At 43.7% G+C, this 19,679-nt stretch overlaps 1 protein-coding gene across 1 annotated transcript in view; it reads left to right on the forward strand.

Annotated features, from left to right (window-relative positions):
* Nucleotides 1-19,679, forward strand: part of RASGRF2 (Ras protein specific guanine nucleotide releasing factor 2) — a 265,637-nt gene that overhangs the window by 223,669 nt on the left and 22,289 nt on the right. The window contains exon 19 of the mRNA XM_004613156.2: nt 17,619-17,731. Coding sequence (XP_004613213.2) covers nt 17,619-17,731 — 113 coding nt within the window. The remainder of the gene's footprint in view (nt 1-17,618; nt 17,732-19,679) is intronic.

Genomic DNA, 19,679 nt, shown 5'->3' on the forward strand with positions numbered 1-19,679 from the left:
CCCACATCCACGCCAGCGCTGGTTGCTTTTGTTCTTTTGAATGTGTGCCAGTCTCTGTGACACACACACTCTCACTTTCTCACATACACACACTGTCTCTTACACTCTCTCTCTCACACACATACACACACACATTCTCTCACTCTCTCCTCATGATCCTCATTTTATTAAATACAGGCAAAGAGAAAAGCTTGCAAGTGTGAGAAGAGACAAAAATGACCTGGTTACATAAAAATTGCCTTCCTAAGAAGTTTATGAGGAAATATTGCTGCACCCCTTCAGTTTTTCTCCTCCTTCATTTATTCCCTGGTAAAAACTGAACCCCAGAGTAGGCTGCACCCTGTGGTAGCTTTCGAGTGTGTAGGATTCCCTGGGCCTCTGATTCTGGGTGTGTCGGGCTGTTTGATATAATCCTTCTGTTTGCCTTGGGCTCTCCTGACAGGCACTAAAAGCACAGGGGATCTGGTTGGTGACAATCACCTGCCAATCCTGAAAGGAACTGCTGGGTCCCTCAGCAGGACAGGCCCAGCCCCAGGAGGAAACCACACCTCCCACACCTGTGCTCAGCCACCTGTGGGGACTGAGGCAGGAGCAGCTGATGAGAAGGTGGTTTCTGGGTGTGAATTCCCACCCCATCAAGGAGTGAGGGAACAACTTCCTTCTGCCTCTTGAGCCGAGCAGCAGGAAACTGTACCTGCACCCCAGGAAAGGCGAAGGGTGCCTGTTGCAGCGTGCGTGTTGCAGCGTGCGGCTTTCCTGCAGCTTTTGAGAACCAGGCGATTCTGGGAAATCTGCTGCAGTGGGCCTGCAGCCCTTTGAGGACTGAAAATAGAGGCTCCCAAACTTCTTGGGCTAAAAGAACAAAAATTAAATCTGCCTTCTGTAAGCCAACAAACGAAGGGCCCCTCAGTTGCATCCGAGGCTAGTACTACTCCCACACATTCCAGTGCCCCTAAAGGAGAGCATCACCCACTTTGGGCAAAACCGATCTGAAAAAGCAAGAGGACCCCCATAGAGGGATCCTTGGTGAGTGGGACTCCTTGCAACCCTGGTCCCCAGGGAAATTAAAAGTGACCCATTAAAAGCAGATGCCCCCTGGTTCGACTTGACTGGCCTTAAGTCTCCAACACTAAGTCTCCAAAAATTTGACTGTCGTGCTCCCCATGGGGAGCCCTAATGTGAAATAGCACAGACTTTGCTGGTGCCAGGCCCTGAGTTCAGTTCCCAGCATCGAATGCCCCCTTTCTGCACTGAGGCTTGGCCTCTGAGCCCACAGATACCTCTGGGATTGCCCCTTAGAAAAGAAGACCCAGGCCTCCCTGAGCCTTATCGAGAGAGAGCCAGACCTGGATCCCCCTACACCAGCATGCCAGGCATGTTATTTCACAAGGCAGGGTCTGGACCTCCTCAAGGACATGAGCACACTTGGAGGACATCCCGAGTTACCAAGATTACAAAGCAAGACCAAAACCATCTTAAGGGCATCGTCAGTGCGTTCTGTGGTTATGTCATATCACCCAAACTTGCCCCTAACAGTTCCTGCTCTTTGGCATTTGCCTGCTTGAATAAGCCTGTTTAACATTTATGCGGGGGTCCCTTTCCCTCATCAGTGTAACACGGGGCTGGAGTCACTAGTCCCAGAGAGAAGTTGCCAGCTCTGGCCTGGGAAGAGAATGGACCGACCAGCACCACGTGGTGCTGTGAGCACCCAGACTTACAGCCTGCCAAAAGTTCAGGTACCAGTGTGTCCCGAAGTGATTCTTAGGCAGTTTTTCTCTGTTTATTTTGACAGCTGACAGGGGACGTTTTTCATGTGTTGGCGTCACTTAGCAAAACCCAGCATCCAGCATGGAATTCAATTAGCGCTCTAAACTCAGATTTATTCTCTGTTCCAAATCTGAAACAGAGCTTGGGCCAGGACGTGCCCAGCACAGACTCGTGATGTGGGCGGGAGAATGAAATGTGTGCCCGAGAGCCAGTTCTGGAACAGGCAGCTCCTGTCAGCATGGGGCCTCTTTCCAGCCCCATCCTGAGCATCCGGGGTGCGGGCAGGGCCCCCTTCTGTCCAGACCCCCTTCTTCCTGCCTGCCATTGACTCTCGAGCTTGGCCACTGCTTCTGAGCCCTGCATCTACTTTGTCACACAAGGCTGCCATTAGAAAATAATGCCGAGGCATTTTTCAGGAAAAAGTGCTCTTTTCACAGGTACAGCATTTGACTATGGGGAGTGGAGAGGTGTCCCTGTCCCCCAGTTCCTGGCAAGGCCATGGATTTGACAGGTTTCTCCCCCAAGTCTTCACACAGTTGCATGAGGAGATTTATCTAGTGTCCATTTCCACCACCATGTATGTGTCACCACTGCTGAGCTCCATTGGGTTCCAGAGAAATGATCTCTGGGGGCCAAAGAGATAATACAGTGGGTAGGGCACTTTCCTTGCACACAGCCCTCCCAGGTTCAACACCACACCATATATGCTTCCCTGAGCCCCTTCAGGAGTGATTCCTGAGCACAGAGCCAGGACTCAGACCTGAGCACCATCAGGAGTGGCTCAAAAACCAAATATATGTGTGCATATAAATACATATATGTATGAGTGTATATATATTATGATCAAATGTCACCAAGCTTTGGGTCAGTCCAAAGCTTAGTGGCATTTATTCAATTTATTCATGATATGGCTCACAAAGGTTTTTTTACGAGCAACTTGTAAACCTCAACTGCCTTGAGAAGACAGTTCCCTCTGTGAGGATGCGTTCTGATAGACACATTCTCCATGGTTTCTGTGTGATAGTTTTTTGCTTCTTCTTTTTAATTTTTTTTTTTTGCTATTTTTTGTGGTGTGTGTTTTGGGTCACGCCCAGCGATGCACAGGAATTACTCCTGGTTCATGCACTCAATAATTACTCCTGGTGGTGCTCGGGGGACTATATAGGATGCTGGGAATTGAATCCGGGTCGGCCGCGTGCAAGGCAAAAATGCCTACCTGCTTTGCTATCACTCCAGCCCCAGTTTTTTAGTTCTTTCACTTATGTATTCTGATGACCTTTGTGGCTATAGTGCCCAAGGTTACACACTCATTACAGTGCACACACTCTTAGGGGCAGGGTACATACTTTGTTATAGTGCCAATGGTCACACTTGTGGCAATGAGGGTCACTCCCTGCAGGGCTGCAGGGGTCACACTCTGTAATGTGGGGGGATCATGCCAAGAAGCCAACCCCAGGTCTCACCCATGCCAGGTCTATTCACTGTGTCCACATGTTGTGGGACCTGGTTGATGGGTGGAAGCATGGAAACCCTGGAGAACTCTCTTGCCCAGGATGACTCGGAGAGTGGGTGGCAGCACCAGGCTGGGCATGCAGGCTGCCGCTGTCTTGTGCAGGTGCCTAATCCTTCCCCTGCAGCCCTCCAGATTCAGCAAGGCCTGGAGTAGGCCTGCAGCTCAGACTCAAGTGCCAAGTGCCAAATGCCGCTGCTGACTCTTTTTTCTGTGTGCTTTTTGGGTCACACACGGCTATGCTCAGAGGTACTCCTGGCTCTGCACCAGGAGTTACTCCAGGCAGTGCTCAGGGGACCATGTGGGATGCTGGGAATCGAAGCCGGGTCGGCCGCGTGCAAGACAAACACCCTATCCACTGTGCTATCTCTCCGGCCCCTGCTGCTGACTCTTAACAGTGGGGATCTGGCCTGTCAACTGCCAGTGCTGCTGCTCTCTATCCTAGAATCTTTCCTGAGAAAATTCGCTTTTGTCCTGAGCCTGTTTGCCATTGCTTACACTTCATTTGGTATTTGCTAGAGGTTGAAGAGGAGCAGAAGCTGCTTCAGTGGCTCTGGCATCCAGGTGGTATCAGGGGTCTCTGGTTCAGCTCTACGGGGGGCTGGCTGTGGCAGAAAGGGGATCAGGAGCTGTCTAGGGGGCAGGGTAAGACCTTCCCTGCTGTTCTCATGGCCTCAGGATTCCCGATGTCCCACTGGCAGATGGGTTGGGATGCCAGCCCACTCTTTTGGGGCTCCACATGTGAGGTGGCTCCTGGGCATCTGCCCTATTAGTGGGCGATGCAAGGGATGGGGGAGAACAGGGTCAGGGAATTTTATCTATATAATTGTTAATAAACACAGATTTATAACTGTAAACACATACATGTAAGTACATCCATTTCAAATCGAGAATTTTTAGTCTTAAATAGACCCAGGAAGCTGTGAAATATTTCTTTTAATGTCGAATTAGCCATCCTCTGCCTCTGCCTTGCAAATGGTTGTATAAAATCCCCAGATGGGAGATCGTCAGTCAGCAGCTCTGTGGGCCTCACCTCCATCTAGTCGTGCTCGGTGGCTGCTGAGTTACCTTCCCTGACCTCCGCACATCTAAGCTAGAAGAGCCCAAACATCTGGCAGATCCAAACTAGTGTTTGTCCACACACTTGTGATTCCCACCAAGGCAAGCAACATGAAATCAAGAAAGCTCTGCTAGGCCGTCAGTTCAAGTTCCTTTGGGTCCTTCTGATTTCCGGGAGACAAGGGCTGTGCTTGTTCTCATGGGTGTGGAACCTGCTGTTTTTGTTGTATTTTATCTTTGCTGTTTCTGTTGTTTTGCTTTGGGGCCATACCTGGGGGTGCTTAGGTCTTACTCCTAGCTCTGAACTCAGGAATTACTTTTGGCAGTGCTCAGAGGATCATATGGGTTGCTAAGGATCAAACTTGGGTTGGCCGCACCCAAGGCAAATTCCCTCCGCACTGTGCTATCACTGTGGCACTGTATTTTACTTTTTGGCTTTTGTTTGTCTTTGCCTTCTTCACCTATGTTCAGAACAGGCTGCCTATAACACCCTGTTTCACTGTAGTTCCTGTGTCAAAAGAAACTCATGTGAGGAGAGAAATATAGAAATCCAAATTCTAGTCTCCATGCCAATGTAAGCTCGCTATCATCATCATTTGTCAAACTGGTTGCATGATTTGTAGGGTGTTCTTTGGCATAGATGAATTATTTTTCAAATTGCCCTAAAAAGTGAAAAATGTAAGACACTATTCTCTGACAGGTATGGATTTTTTTTCTTAATCTTGAAAATAGAATTTTCATTATTTTAAAAACTCTCTCTGCCCATGGAAAAAACCGCAAGTAAGAAGGTCCTAATTCCATTAACTACTAGGAGAGTTTTCTAATCTTTTATATATCCCTATTATTGTCATCTTTTAAAGTCTCCTTAAATTCTCCATGCTGTCTTTAAAAGAAATAGTTGGCAAGGGGATTTGTTTAAGTCAATGTGAAATTGAGTTAAGAGTATTAAGGCCCAGTGTCTTAGAGAGAACTTATTGTCAGTTTCCATTAGTTTCCCAGACGGAAATTGCATTTTCTCTGTAGACCTAGTGAGATTCTGGAAGCTTTTGTGGATGGATTTTATTGTCAGAGAAAACACTGAGCTGGATTATATGTGGCTTTATGTGGATGAATAACTTCTTTCTGCCATGGGGAGTTCTCCTAAATTTCCATTCCTTGGACTGACAATTACTCTTGGACCTTGGAAGCACTTCAGGAGACCATGGCCCCCTGCTGAGCTCTACACACTTCTCCAGCCCCTCCCCCCTTAACACGTTAGCACCTTCTCAGGACATTCGGGAACCAGCTTAAGCTGTGTTCCTGCCTCATGGTCCAACCTAACCTAGTGCCCTTGTCTGTGCATTATTCCCTTTCTCCCACCTCAACTCCTAAATGCTCCCAATAAGACAAGTACCCTCCCCAGGACCTTCTATCCATGTGTTCAACAAATATTGATGGCCCACCAGGATTAATTCTGCTTGGCAAACTTAGAGTTAAATTAGATGAGTTTAGCTATCTTTTCCAAGATTGTTACATACATATTTCCTATGTATGCTGGTCCTCTTTGAAGATTCTACAGTCTTGGGTGTAATAAATAACTCTTAAGTGTTAGACACGGATTGGCAAGTTTAGAATCACTGTGGTACTGCTCTTTGCAGAAAGCTTTGTCCTGGATGAATGTCAAAGGCTCTCTCCTCACTGCATTCCTGGGCCTGGGGATATCTTCCTCATCTGCAAAGGGAGATCAGGAGGATACCTACCAGTGACCAGCTTTTACAGTGTTTTCTCCTCTCACAGATCAGGCTGTGAAGAACAAAGGGTAACTTAGAGACCACTGGCTCCTACATTTCTGTGCTTATCTTTATCTCAAAGATAATTTGTTGCCAAATTGCATCAATAAGAAAAATTTAAAGCCAAGATCAAAAGCAGATTCTTTCAAACTTTTCTCCAACCTCTCTGACGTTTCCCCCCCTCCACACACACCAAATCCCCCTTTTAAAAATTATTATTATTTTCTTGAAAGCTAGAATCAACATCAGTTAACTACTAGCACAATGGAAAATACTGGATCTGGAAAATTTATCTTCCCCCACCTCCCAGAAAAAAATCTATTTAAAATGGATTCTAGTTTGAGGCATAAAGAAATAAGCTGAGGAACGACTTGATTTCAAAGATGCAGGGCAATAAATTAAAATTATTGGAGGCACAAGAGTTGAAGTCTAGAGGCTGAATTCTAGAAAACCATTCAAATGCACAGTCATTTGTTAGAAAATGATTGAATGAATTATTTTCTCATTTTTTCTCATTTTTCTCTCTCCCTAAGTTGGTGGCATTCTTTGCCATTTGCCTCTCCCCAGTTATTTTTTCCCTAACATAGCTTCCATATCTTGCATTGTACCTTCTCTTAGGAGCCTCCCCCTTCACATCTGCTAAACTAATTTCCCAAATCACCAATTTAAGAAGAATTAGGGAACTTATTACCACTCAAAAGTCAAGTACCAGTAGCATGAACCATTGTCCATTCATTCAACACAAACCCTCACCCCTCAGGCCACCTTTACTTGTCAAATTTAGGATTTTGTAGGACCTACGTTCTGCTGACCTTTTCCTGGCACATCAGTTGTTAGTTTGGAACATAGCTCCTGTATTGACTGTTCCTCTTTGAAGATTCTGGAACCTTCTGAGTACTAAGTAACTTGTAACTGTTGAATACAGATTGGAAAATTTAGAATTATCTTGGTATTACTTTGTTAACATTAATTTTAAACTCAATGCCTGTCCTTGTTCTTCAAGCAAGTGATTCTTTTTGTAGTTCAAAGAGACCCTTTGAAATTTTTTTGTGGCCAGGTGGTGGGAGATGCTGGCGTATCCTGTGCCTTTTGCTCTTCCAGCATGGACAACCCCGGTTGAGTTAGGGCTGTCCAAAGGAGGTACGTGTAACAGCCAACCAAGGGAGGTGGGCAAACAGGTGAGCATTGTCCCCATCCCAGCCAGAACAGTGTCCTCGGATCAGGTTTAAATGCTGAATAAAGTGTCTGTCCTTAAAACTCACCAGAGTTTAGAGGCTTGTTAGTTTGAGGCGTTAGAATGATGATGACCCAGGGCCAGACAGACAGTACAGGGTTTGGTTTAGGTATTTTCCTTGCATGTAGCCAACCCTAGCTCGATCTTGGCACTACATATGGTCCCCAAACCATAACTGGGGGGCACTCCTGAGCACAGAGCCAATAATAGCTTCTGAACACCGTGGCCCAAAACTAATAAATAAAAATTGTAAACAGGGGCTGGAGCAATAGTGCAGAGGTTAGAGCACTGGCCTTATATACAGACAACCTGGATTTAATCCCTGGTACCCCAAATGACTCCCTGAAGCCCACCAGAAGTAATTCCTGTGTACAAAGCCAGGAGTAACCCCTGAGCACCACCAGATGTGGCCACCAAATAAACAAACAAGAACCCCCAAAATTATAAACAACAATGAAATAAAATATGAATCTTTGTTGTCCTAGACTATCTATTGCTTTGCATAGATTGTGGGCAAGTCATGTAGTTTCTATACTTCACTTTCCCAGGATACCAAAAATGGCCTGGATCTAACCTAAACTGATACCACAACTTATATTCATTTCTTAATCTTGGGCAGACAAAGAAGAAAAAACAATAGCATACTTTTCATTTTCTTAAAAAATCATTGAGTCAGATTCTGAGCTTTTAAAAAAATTAATTTTTTTTTATCCTAGCACAGCCTAAGTCCTCCTTTATGAGCTTGGTTTGAAAAGCATTTATATGGTTTTGCTCTATTCTGCCTTTCCTTCTAAAAACTCTGGCCACTGTTAGGAATACATTGTACTGATTACACTGAGAAAATTACTCTCATAATTCTTCTTACCCTCAAACTGTGTTTATTGAATCAGATTTTCCCAATGTCCTGGCGTTCCCTGGGCCATGTGTAGTATATTACTAATTATTACCCTGCTCTCCTGAGGGAATGAGTGTAATTTCCAAAATGCCTGACTTATCAGGAGGGATTAGTTTGAAAGTGCTGGAGAATCTGATTTATTACCTCACCAACTGTTTATCTTTTGTATTATTAGTCTTATTAATGCACCCAGTTTGTCCACCTTGGAAATCTGAGTTTTCAGTTTTCTGCCTCAAATAGTTGAGGAATTGTTCTAAATTCACTCCAGTCACCAACTATGTTTGACTGTATGTCTTCCAGCCATGCCACCAGCACTAATTCATTGATACCCCCTCTTTCTGGATAAACATCAATACCCAATCTTTCTGGAGTAAGTTAAGGTCTAACTCGGGCCCTTAGAGATAGTATAAGGGCTTAGGTGCTTGCTTTGAGCTGGAGACAATACAGTGGGTAAGGTACTTGCCTTGCAAATGGTCAACCCCAATTTGATCCCAAGTACCACATAAATCTCCTGAGTCCCACCAGGAATAATGCTTGGAGCACAGAGTCAGAAGTAAGCCCTGAGCACTGCTGGTTGTGGTCCTCACTCCCTCAGATAACTAGCCCATGGCTCTGGGCCAGAGGCTAAGCATGTGATTCACATGCATTAGTCCCCAAGTGTGATTCCCAATACCACATGCCCCACCACCAGCACCACTGAGCTGACAAGGGTGGCCCCTGGCACCACCAAAAGAAGCAGCACTGCACTGCCTGGTTGAGGACCAAACCCTCAGTCCTGCACTGCCAGCAGCTTGCCCCCAGGAGTGGATCCCCAGCCCCCAAACACCACCACAAAAGCTGGAGCCTGCATTGGGTTCTGGTTTTGTGACTTTTGAATAAGAGGCTTCGAGTCTCTGGACCTTGACTTCCTCGTGTGCAAAATGGGGATAATAATGAAATAACGGCTGCTGTTGAGGGTCCTGTTAGATAGCAACATGATGAAAACATCTCCGAGCATGTGGCAAATCTCTCATTAATTCTTAGATATGCTCTTATTATTTTACATAATCTAATAGTTGTGCTTATTATATAAATATACATGTATAAACATATATGTACATTTGGGGCCACACCTATGGTGCTTGGGGGTTACTCCTGGCTCTCTGCTAGGAATGAGAGGTTCAGACCTTCATTCCATGCCTGGTCTCCTAAGACAGTGGCCACTCTTGCTGACCTGTGTCAATGCCCACCCTCCCCTCAAGAGCTTCTGGCTCTGGGTTTCTCTTTGGGGGTAGTGCTCAAGGTTTAATTCTGCTTCTACTCAGGGATCACTCCTGACAGTGCTCAGGGGACCATATGAGGTGCCAGGAACCAATCCAGCACCTTAACCCCTGTGTTGTCTCTCCAGCACTGACCCTGGATTTCTCTGGTGGATATTTCCTTCATCTGCACATCGATGCAGATGTCCATTGACTGTTTTTCTCTCCATAATCTTCTGTATTGAGGTGCTTCAGGGCTTGTGGAAAGAATCAGCAATAAGGTTGCCCTTAAGACATGGACAAGGGCTGGAGTGATAGCACAGCGGATAGGGCGTTTGCCCTGCATGCGGCCGACCTGGGTTTGATTCCCAGCATCCCATATGGTCCCGTGAGCACCACCAGGAGTAACTCCTGAGTGTAGAGCCAGGAGTAACCCCTGAGCATCGCCGGGTGTGACCCAAAAAGCAAAAAAGAAAAAAAAAGACATGGGCATATAAAAATCTTACATGTTCTGGGCTCTCCCTTTGAAAGCAGTTTTTTTCCTTTTGCTAATTTTCTGTCCCTCTTCCCTGTGTGATGAATGGAAAACAAAAACAGAACTAAATAAGCTTTTCTCTGTGATTACTTCAGAGAATGCCTCAGGTGCCTGAGGGTGTGATAACCTTCACGAGGCAGGGCCCAGCTCCTGCCCAGCAGGCAGGAGAGCAGTGAGGCGGCGCTGACCACCAGCTGCAGATGGCCTGGGAGCGCCACCTTGTGGGGAGCTGATGCAGCCTCTGACAGGAGCCCTGTTCCACTACCCAGGGTTCTCCTTCACCGTTTCAGGGTCTGGGAAAATAGAGCCAAAAGATGAGTTTCTAGATACTTACAAAATATATATCAATCATGGTAGAAGTTTGCCACCAGTGTGTGTGGGGAGAAGGGAAGTTCGAATAGAAAGGGGACCACTATGACAATGATAGTTGGAAATGATCACACTGGACAAGAACCAAACGCTGAAAAGACATAAAGTATATACTGTCACTGTCACTGTCATCCTGTTGCTCATCAATTTGCTCGAGCGGGAACCAGTAACATCTCCATTTTGAGATTTGCTGCTACTGTTTTTGGCATATCGAATACGCCACAGGTAGCTTGCCAGGCTCTGCCCGGCGGGCGAGATACTCTCAGTAGCTTGCTGGGCTCTCTGAGAGGGACAGAGGAAAATAACCCGGGTTGGCCGCATGCAAGGCGAATGCCCTACCCGCTGTGCTATCGATCCAGCCCAAAGTATATACATGATAACCTTTCAGTTGTATATTACAAACTTTAATGCCCCAAAGAGGAGAGAGAGAAAGAGAGACAGAGGCAGAGACAGAGAGAGAGAGACAGAGAGAGGAGAAATGTGCCTGTCATAGAGGCAGTTGGGGGCCGGGGTGGGAGGAAACTGGGGACATGGGTGGTGAGAAATGTACACTGGTGAAAGGATGGGTGTTGGAACATAGTGTAACTGAAAGCCAATCATGAACAACTTTGTAACTGTGAAAAAAATAAAAATAATTGAATTTAAAATTATATATATCAAGTAAACTATTGTAAGGTGATCTGGATTTAAATATAGCAAGTATCTTTTAATTGCTTCAGATTTCTCTTTTGTAAACTAATGACTCGGTTTTTCCATTTTTAAAAAAATTATTGAATCTTCATGAGATACAAAATTGTTCATGATTGATTTTTAGCCACACTGTGTTTGAGCACCCAGCCCTTTGTAATGACTTTTTTCCACAAGAACTTTTGGAGGGTCGAGTCTGCACTTGATGTGCATTGGTAAAAAATTAAAATTTTTGCATAAGAACATATTGTGTTGTGTTCATGCATTGTATGCATGAAGCTTCTATTAATGATATTGTAAATTGTGGTGCTTCAATAAAAATGGGATAAATCAAAACAAAATAATCAAATGTTACATACTAGAAAGTATATATATATATATATATATCAGAAGATTCAGAAGATTCAAATTCTTTTTTTTTTCAAGTGAACAGATTTTATTTAGAGGTGTTTTTGAGGGAAGGAGGAAGGGATAAGTGGAAGAGACAATAGCAAGAGTAACACGCTCAAGAGAGAAGGCGGGCTTCTCCAAGGGTGGAGAGAGCTCTACACACATCCTAGCACTAGACACGAAAGCATGAAAGTCCACATCTCAAGAGGGAGATGTGGGCGACACATGTGCTCGGGCACTGCATGTGCTTGGCCACGTGGGCACAAGCAGCACATGGGCTCAGGCAGCATATTCACCAGAAAATTCAAATTCTTTTTCATTCATATTTTGAGGACTTTTTCCTTTGGTATGGAAAATATTTTAAATTAATAGCCATGTAAATTTTTGCTATTCAAAGTGTCCCTGAACCAGTAGCACCAGCATTGCCTGGGAGCTCATTATAAAAGAAGAATCTCAGTCCCCGCCACACATCTGCCATAGAATCGGCCATGGTTCGTGGACTCGGCAGTTTGAGAGGCACAGAGGTAAAGGGCTCCTGGTTGCAGAGGGAAGGCCGGCAGCACGTTCCCACCTCCTAACTCTCCCCTCAGCTCATAGCATCCCTTCTCTTCCTGCTCACTGGCCTCTGAGGAGATCATGCTCCCACTTTTGTCTGTTCCTCAGCCTGAAAGGAAGAAGTGGCCTCATCTGTAGGAAGACATTGTAAAAACCTGTTCAGTGCAAGGGGGAATCATGAGTGTGAATTCTTACAGACTCAGCCACCATTAGCAAACCTGCTTTGTGTATTATCTACATGTCAGCAGAGCAAATATTCCCCAGTGACCGTTCATTGTGCTTTCAATAGTGTCTAGGTGGCTAGGATCCTCTCCTGCTAGGATTCCCAGAGCCCACAATAATAAAAGTACATTCTGTTTTCCTTAACAAGATTCCTCTGACAATTCACCTTCCTTAGAAGGTCTTAGGAGCATTTCCCCTGTTGAGCACAGTATGGGGCACAGTCAGGACTCAATGATGCTTGTTGATTAAACCACTAATTAGCCCCCAGCTCCAGGTCCACACGTTGGCCTAATGTCCTTCACGTGAATCCATTTATGATAATCAGATTACTGGCATCATTAGAGATCCAACATAGCTAGAGGAGGAGGAGGACGAGGTCATCTCATAAATATTAGATATTTATTAAGGAGAAAGTCTGCTGGTGACCAAGGAAACTTTATTAGTCGTGCATGGATAGACATGCACGACTTACCTGTTTACAAACATGTTTCCTTTGGAAATAGAGGAAGTGATACAACAAAAAGGAAAAAAGCACAAGTTATGGATGTTTTCTAGAAAACATTCTGTTTTATATATTTTTTAACTCACTTTTAGGGTGACACCAGAAGTGCTCAGGGCTTACACTTGGTTCTGTGCTCAAGGTTCACTACTGGTGATGCTCAAGGAACTCTTAGGAGTGCCAAGATCAAACCCAGGTTGGTGTCATGCAAGACAAACACTTTAAACCCTGAACTATCACTCCAGTTCCTCTGTTAAACTTTATTTAGCTTTTTGGGCCATACCTGGTGATGTTCAAAGGTTACTTCTGCTCTGCACTCAGGGAGTACTCCTGGCAGTGCACAGGAAACTATATGAGATGTCAGGGATCAAACCTGGGTCAGTTGTGTGCAAGGCAAATGTCCTACTTTCTGTACTATCACTTTGGCCCCCTTGCTCTTTTAGACATTTTAAAGAGAGAAATTAATAGTCAAGAAGTTGTTGGTCATGCAGGATACAGAGCCAGCCCTAGTCGGGCCCGTGCTCGGCTCCAGCCGGCTGGGTTTTCGGCCCGGGCACCCATGCCCCTGCAGAGCCGGTGGATGTGGAACAAGCGGGAACCAGAGACAGCTTTAGGAATTGGTTTCTGGCAGAATTTTCCCAGGACTTTATACAGAAATCCAAAACCGCGCGGACTTAACATTTATAATTGTCATCAATGTGAAAGGGTTCCATTTGAACAGGTCAGACTTGGGGGGGAAACTCCAAATAATAACAGTAAGTTTTTGTTGAAATATTGAAGGTTCTTAATGTAACAGCCACCTCTGGACTATGAGCTAAGCAAAAGCCCCACGCTGGCCAACGTGGCGTGGAGTACACCATACTATGAGGCGCAGGAAGGGGGATGAGGGGGAAAAATTTAAAAAAAAAAATGGAAAAGGAAAAAGAGAAAAAAAAAAGAGAGAGAGAGAGTTATGTCAACTATAATGAGTTTTGTGTTGAATTATGGAATGTAATCAAGGTAAAGAAAAAATGAAGTGAAATTCATTAGTTATACAGTAGGGGGTAGGGGGTGGGGGCGGGGGGTAAACTGGGGTTTCTGGTGGTGGAATTTGGGCACTGGTGAAGGGATGGGTGTTTGAATATTGTATAACTGACATATAAACCTGAGAACTTTGTAACTTTCCACATGGTGATTTAATAAAAATTAAAAAAAAAAAAAAAAAAAAGAAGTTGTTGGTCATGTCTTTAATCCACTTTGATCTGACTTTTGTGCCTGGCGTTAGACAGAGGTCAGAGTTCATTTTTTTTTGCTGGTAGCTATCCAGTTTTCCCAGCACCACTTGTTGAAGAGGCTTTCCTTGTTCCACTTTGCATTTCTTGCTCCTTTGTCAAATATTAAGTGGCCATATATTTGGGGGTCTGTGACAGGATATTCAACTCTGTTCCATTGGTCTGCAGGTCTGTTTTTATCCCAATACCATGCTGTGGGTTTTTTTGGGGGGTTTTTTGGTGGTTTTTTTTTTGCTTTTTGGGTCACACCCAGCAATGTTAAGGGGTTACTCCTGGCTTTGCACTCAGGAATTACTCCTGGCAGTGCTTGGGGGACCATATGGGATGCCGGGGATCGAACCCGGGTCGGCCGCATGCAAGGCAAATGCCCTACCTGCTGTGCTATCGCTTCGGCCCCACTGTGTGTGATTGTAACCCAAACATGAAAGCTTGTAACTATCTCACAGTGATTCAATAAAATTTAAAAAAGAAGTTGTTGGGAAGTAAGTAGGTGGTTTGAAAAAAAATCGTCTGAAGACCCAGATGGAGAATTTTGATAAGAACCCCTTCTAGTTCTGCTACCTCCTGTTCCCAAAGAAATGGTACTGATTGCCAGAGAATGGGTAATGTGAGAAAATGTATTACAGTTCTCCACTTGACTGGGCCACAAAGCATTCCATTCTAATTAGATTGTGTTTCTCTAGGGTCTATAGTTTGTGAAGTGACCTATCTACCTAGAGTCTACTAAATACAGTAGAGGTATGCTGCTTTCTTGTTTATCAAAAGCATTGCAGTTAGCAATGTTCTCTGTGATTATAGAAAATAATACAGAATATCAGTTTCAAAACTGCTTCCCTTAAAGTTAAAATGAGATTAGAACAAGTAACTCTCTGTAGGAGGAAAACAAACTGCAATGCCTGTGCATCCAAAGATGTGGATCTTGGGAAGCAGGACTTGGAGGGCTCACAGGAACTCTGAACCCTTCCCTGACAGTCTCAGCAGGCTCCCTTAGGGGTAGGACGTCACTGCACTGGTATCATTTCACAGTATTATGGGATTCGGGAGTGGGTGTCTAGCATTATACACTTCATGTGTAAAAAACACACAAAACACCAAAGTTTTAGTGCCATCCCAGCCCCAACGGCCTCCAATCCCCCAACTTCTCAGAGTAGTTTATTGCTACTTTTATTCGGTTTTGCTAGTTTGCTTGTTTACCTGTTGTCTGCCATCTGTGATTGAAACTAGTAAGTCATCCCTGTCCCTTTGTCCTCAAAAATATGATTTATTCTTTTCCTTTTTCTTTCTTTTTCCTTTGTTCCTTCATTCCTTCGTTTGTTCCTTCCTTCCTTCCTTCTCTTTCTTCCTTCCCTCCCTCCCTCCCCCTCTTTCTTTCATTCTCTCTTTCTCTCTTCCATTCATTTCCTTCCTTCCTTCCTTCCTTCCTTCCTTCCTTCCTTCCTTCCTTCCTTCCTTCCTTCCTTCCTTCCTTCCTTCCTTCCTTCCTTCCTTCCTTCCTTCCTTCCTTTCTTTCTTTCTTTCTTCTTTCTTTCTTCTTTCTTTTTTTTTCTTTCTTTCATATCAGAGTAGTATTTTGCTGGAGATATTTATATACACCACAATATTTTGTTGTTTATTTTGTTTGGGGGCATACCTGGCAGTACTCAGGGATCATTCCTGGCAGGACTCAGAGAACCATATGTGGTGCCAGGGATCAAATCCAGGTCAGCTGTATGCCAGATGAATGTTTTACCTGCTGTCTTTTTGTCTCCAGCCACTACCATAACTTCTATATCCAGCCATCTTTTGAGGAAACTAAGCTTGATTCCATGTTTATCTATTGGAAATTGTATTTCTATGAACACAGGGTGCAAATATATTTTTGGATGAATAGTCTTCAGATATATGCCTAAGAGTATTACTGTTGGCTTGCATAGAATTTCCATTTGATTGTTTTGGGTGGGAGGGGGTTCTTTGTACCATCTTCCTTAGAGACTGTACTATTAAATATCTTTTCTGTTTTAACTTTTTACCTAAAAATTCTTTAAATCAAGAGAAAAATGTCAGAATAAAGCAAAGTACACTGTTATAGATACATCTCGAATCACTATTAGCTGACATGTTTACTATGTTTGTTCTCTCAATTCCTTCCTCTCCTAAAGCCAAAAGTCAAGGACTATCTTGCATAGCTTCGGTAAAATGATTACATCCAGAACAGTTTTACGTGGGCAGATTAACTGGTGTCTAGGGCTGAGAATTTTTTGCGAATTATTCCCATAATGTCCTTAATAGTATCTCCTGCCTGGTCCCAGATCTGATAGGTTCCTATGTCAGTATAGCTGTATCCCCTAACAGCTGAGGTTAAGGGCAACAGCTAACCTCATCAAGCTTGATGGTGAGGGCATGAAAAGTATGTGCTTCAGCCTTTGAACTCTTTTCCTGGCCTTTGGTTTTCTTTGTGATCAAACAGTTCCTTGGGTGGTTTTGGGTTTTTTGGTGTTGTTATTGTTGTTGTTGTATTTTATAAAACTAGTATTTTTGAACAATACAGCCCAGATCTTATTCCCAGTTTGACTGAGATTATTATGTATTCAGGGCAAAAATACTATGCGATGAATGTCCATATAGCAGTACATTAATAGGCTCATGATTATTCATTTGTTTCATTAACTGATCACTTTGTTAAGGAGATGTTTGCCTTATTTCCCCCTTTATCATTAGCAAATAACTCAAGAGGAGGTGGTAGTCAACATTAAATTTCAGCATAACTTCATGACCATTGCCTGAGTCAGTTTCTGCTTTGATGGAAATAGTGACTTTTTTTTTTTAAATCCCCAGTCCCCTGGAAATAGTGACTTTTTAACCCTCATTACCTTTAGTTAATTAGAATGAAACTATAAAGCAACAATTTTCTCTTCCACACTCTATGTATTTTCATTTTTTATGTATTTGTGGGGCTGGAGCGATAGCACAGTGGGTAGGACGTTTGCCTTGCACGCAGCCGACTCGGGTTTGATTCCTCTGTCCGTCTCGGAGAGCCCGGAAAGCTAGCAAGAGTAGCCCGCCCACACGGCAGAGCCTGGCAAGCTACCTGTGGCATATTCAGTATGCGAAAAACAGTAACAAGTCTCACAATGGAGACATTACTGGTGCCCACTCGAGCAAATCGATGAGCAATGGGATGACAGCAACAGTGATATGTTTGTGAACATCAGTAGGGCTTGCATGTTTTCATGCTTCTGTTGTTCCTACTTTCCTCAACAGGTGCCATTCATTTAATTCCTGGAAGTGTTTGACTTGGTCCCATCAGTGCAGGAGTATCATTTCTTCTTTTGTGTTTTGCATATGTATATTGAAGCTTTTAAATCAAGTCACTGACCAAATGACAGGTTTTATTCATTTATTTATCTATGGGTTTGGGGGTTTTTTTGTTTTTTTTTTTGTTTTGTTTTTGGCAGTGGGGGTTTGGGGTCACACCTAGTGCTACTCAGGGCTGACTCCTGGCTTTGCATTCAGGGATCACTCTTGGCAATTAATCAATTAATTCAGAATTTTGTGGAGAAAGAAGGTAAGTGAGGAATGTCATAGAGTTAAATCCTTCCAAGGTAAAAAAAAAATTAAAAGATGCTTTTCTTTTTTTAGGATTTTGACCTCAACAATGAACTAAAGATGAACGTCTTAAATTTGCTAGAAGAAGTTTTGCGAGATCCAGATCTTCTTCCCCAAGAAAGAAAAGCCACAGCGAATATCCTGAGGTAAAGGCAGTGACAAGCATCTGCATATCACACTGGATGGTCTGTTCGGTGTCCAGAGAGGCTGAGGTCCTAGCTCACCAAAAGCATGCATCATAGTGCCCAGGACCAGCAGGGTTTCTACTCTCCCAGGGAAGGTGTGCGTCCTGCCTTCACTGTCCTGAGGGTAGATGAGGCCAGCTGCCTGAGGAATAGGTGACAGAACATGTGCGGAATGTAGTTGTCCTTTTGTATGGGCAGACAGTTGTCTGCTACAGAACCAAAAGTCAAAGGGAGGCATCCCCAAGGAAGTTTTCTTGTGATTCCAGCAGACATTGAACAAGTATCTCCCTCTCCCCACCTCTCTCAACTAGGTTTTCCTTCATCCTAAATTCATATTTCTAAGTAGAGTAGGAGAGTTTCAGTACAGTTTGTGCACCTGATTTGTGGATGTATCGCCATTAAAACTGTGCTGCCATTTTTCCCCCGCCTCTTTCACTGGTTGGAGATCAGTTTTACTGAGAACTTTTCAGATGGAAATTTCCACATCATATAGGTCATATATAGTTGGCACCCGTGTTTCTATGTCATCAAGGCTGGAACTTTGACTTTCCCACCGGAGACTGACTGGATTATAGTTAGTATCCAAGCATATTGCAAGCTTTTTTCTGGCTCTTGAACTGGTGGTGGGTTTCTTCCTAGTGCATTCTCCACAAGCAGGGTAGTCTTCTGTGGCCTTATGTAGACATGTCAGTCACTTCCCAGTTTATTAGTGACCATGCCATCTATCCTTGCTTAGAAATGAGACATACAGCATCTCTGTGCTTCATCTTTGTTCATCTTTGCCATCTGGCTTCTAGTTCCCTCTTCAGGTACAAGCTCTGAAAATAATTCTTTCTTTTTTCCAAAAAGGGTAACAGTATTTCTTTGAAATCAAGGTGCTTGATGTGGAAAAGCGTCCATTTAATTCACTCCATCCCATAGTTCTGAAAGTCACTCACTGATGCACCAGTGTCATACTTTACTCTAGCAACTTGTTATTCTTTTTTTTTAAATTGTATTGAATCACCGTAAGATAACAGTTACAAAGCTTTCATGTTTGAGATTCAGCCATACAATGATTAAACACCCATCCTCCACCAGTGCACACTTTCTATCACCAATGTCCGCAATATCCTCCTCCCCCCATCCCAGTCTTCACCCTGCCTCCATGGCACATAATTTCCCAATACTTTCTCTCTACTTTTTTGGCATTATGTTGTCTGTTTGTTTGTTTGTTTTTAATTAATTTATTTGGTTTTTTATTGAATCACCATGAAAAAAGTTACAAAGCTTTCAGGTTTAAATATCAGTCATATAATGATCAAACACCCATCCCTTCACCAGTGCACATTTTCCACCACCAAGAACCCCAGTAGCTAATGATTTTCACTTTACTCTTTCTTTACTTTGATTACATTCAATATTTCAACAGAAAACTCACTATTATTATCTGGAATTCCCCCCCAACAATCAGACCTGCCAAAAGGGATCATTTGATAATTTGTTTTCTATTGCTGAGAATGAAGAGCATATGAGGTCACGCAGCTGCTTTTGTGGCCATGCAGTTTTGGATTTCTGGTATTTTAGTTATTAAGTCCAGAGAAACTTCTGCCAGAAGTCAAGTCACTGCAAGCTCGTACCTCCGGTTAGTGGGTTCTATAAGATGGCAGTCAGCACGCCACCGCTGCCAAAAGAAAAGACACAGAGACCTTTGGAAAACAATATGTATGCTTCTCAAAAAATTAGAAATTGAGCTTTCATTTAATCCAGCAATACCACTTCTGGGAATATATCCCGGAGAAAAAAAAAGTATACTCACAATGACATCTGCACTTATATGTTCATTGCGGCACTGTTTACAATAGCCAGAATCTGGAAAAAACCCGAGTGCCCGAGAACAGATGACTGGTTAAAGAAACTTTGGTACCTC

This window comes from Sorex araneus, chromosome 1 (assembly GCF_027595985.1).
Source record: "Sorex araneus isolate mSorAra2 chromosome 1, mSorAra2.pri, whole genome shotgun sequence".
NCBI classification, from domain to species: domain Eukaryota; kingdom Metazoa; phylum Chordata; class Mammalia; order Eulipotyphla; family Soricidae; genus Sorex; species Sorex araneus.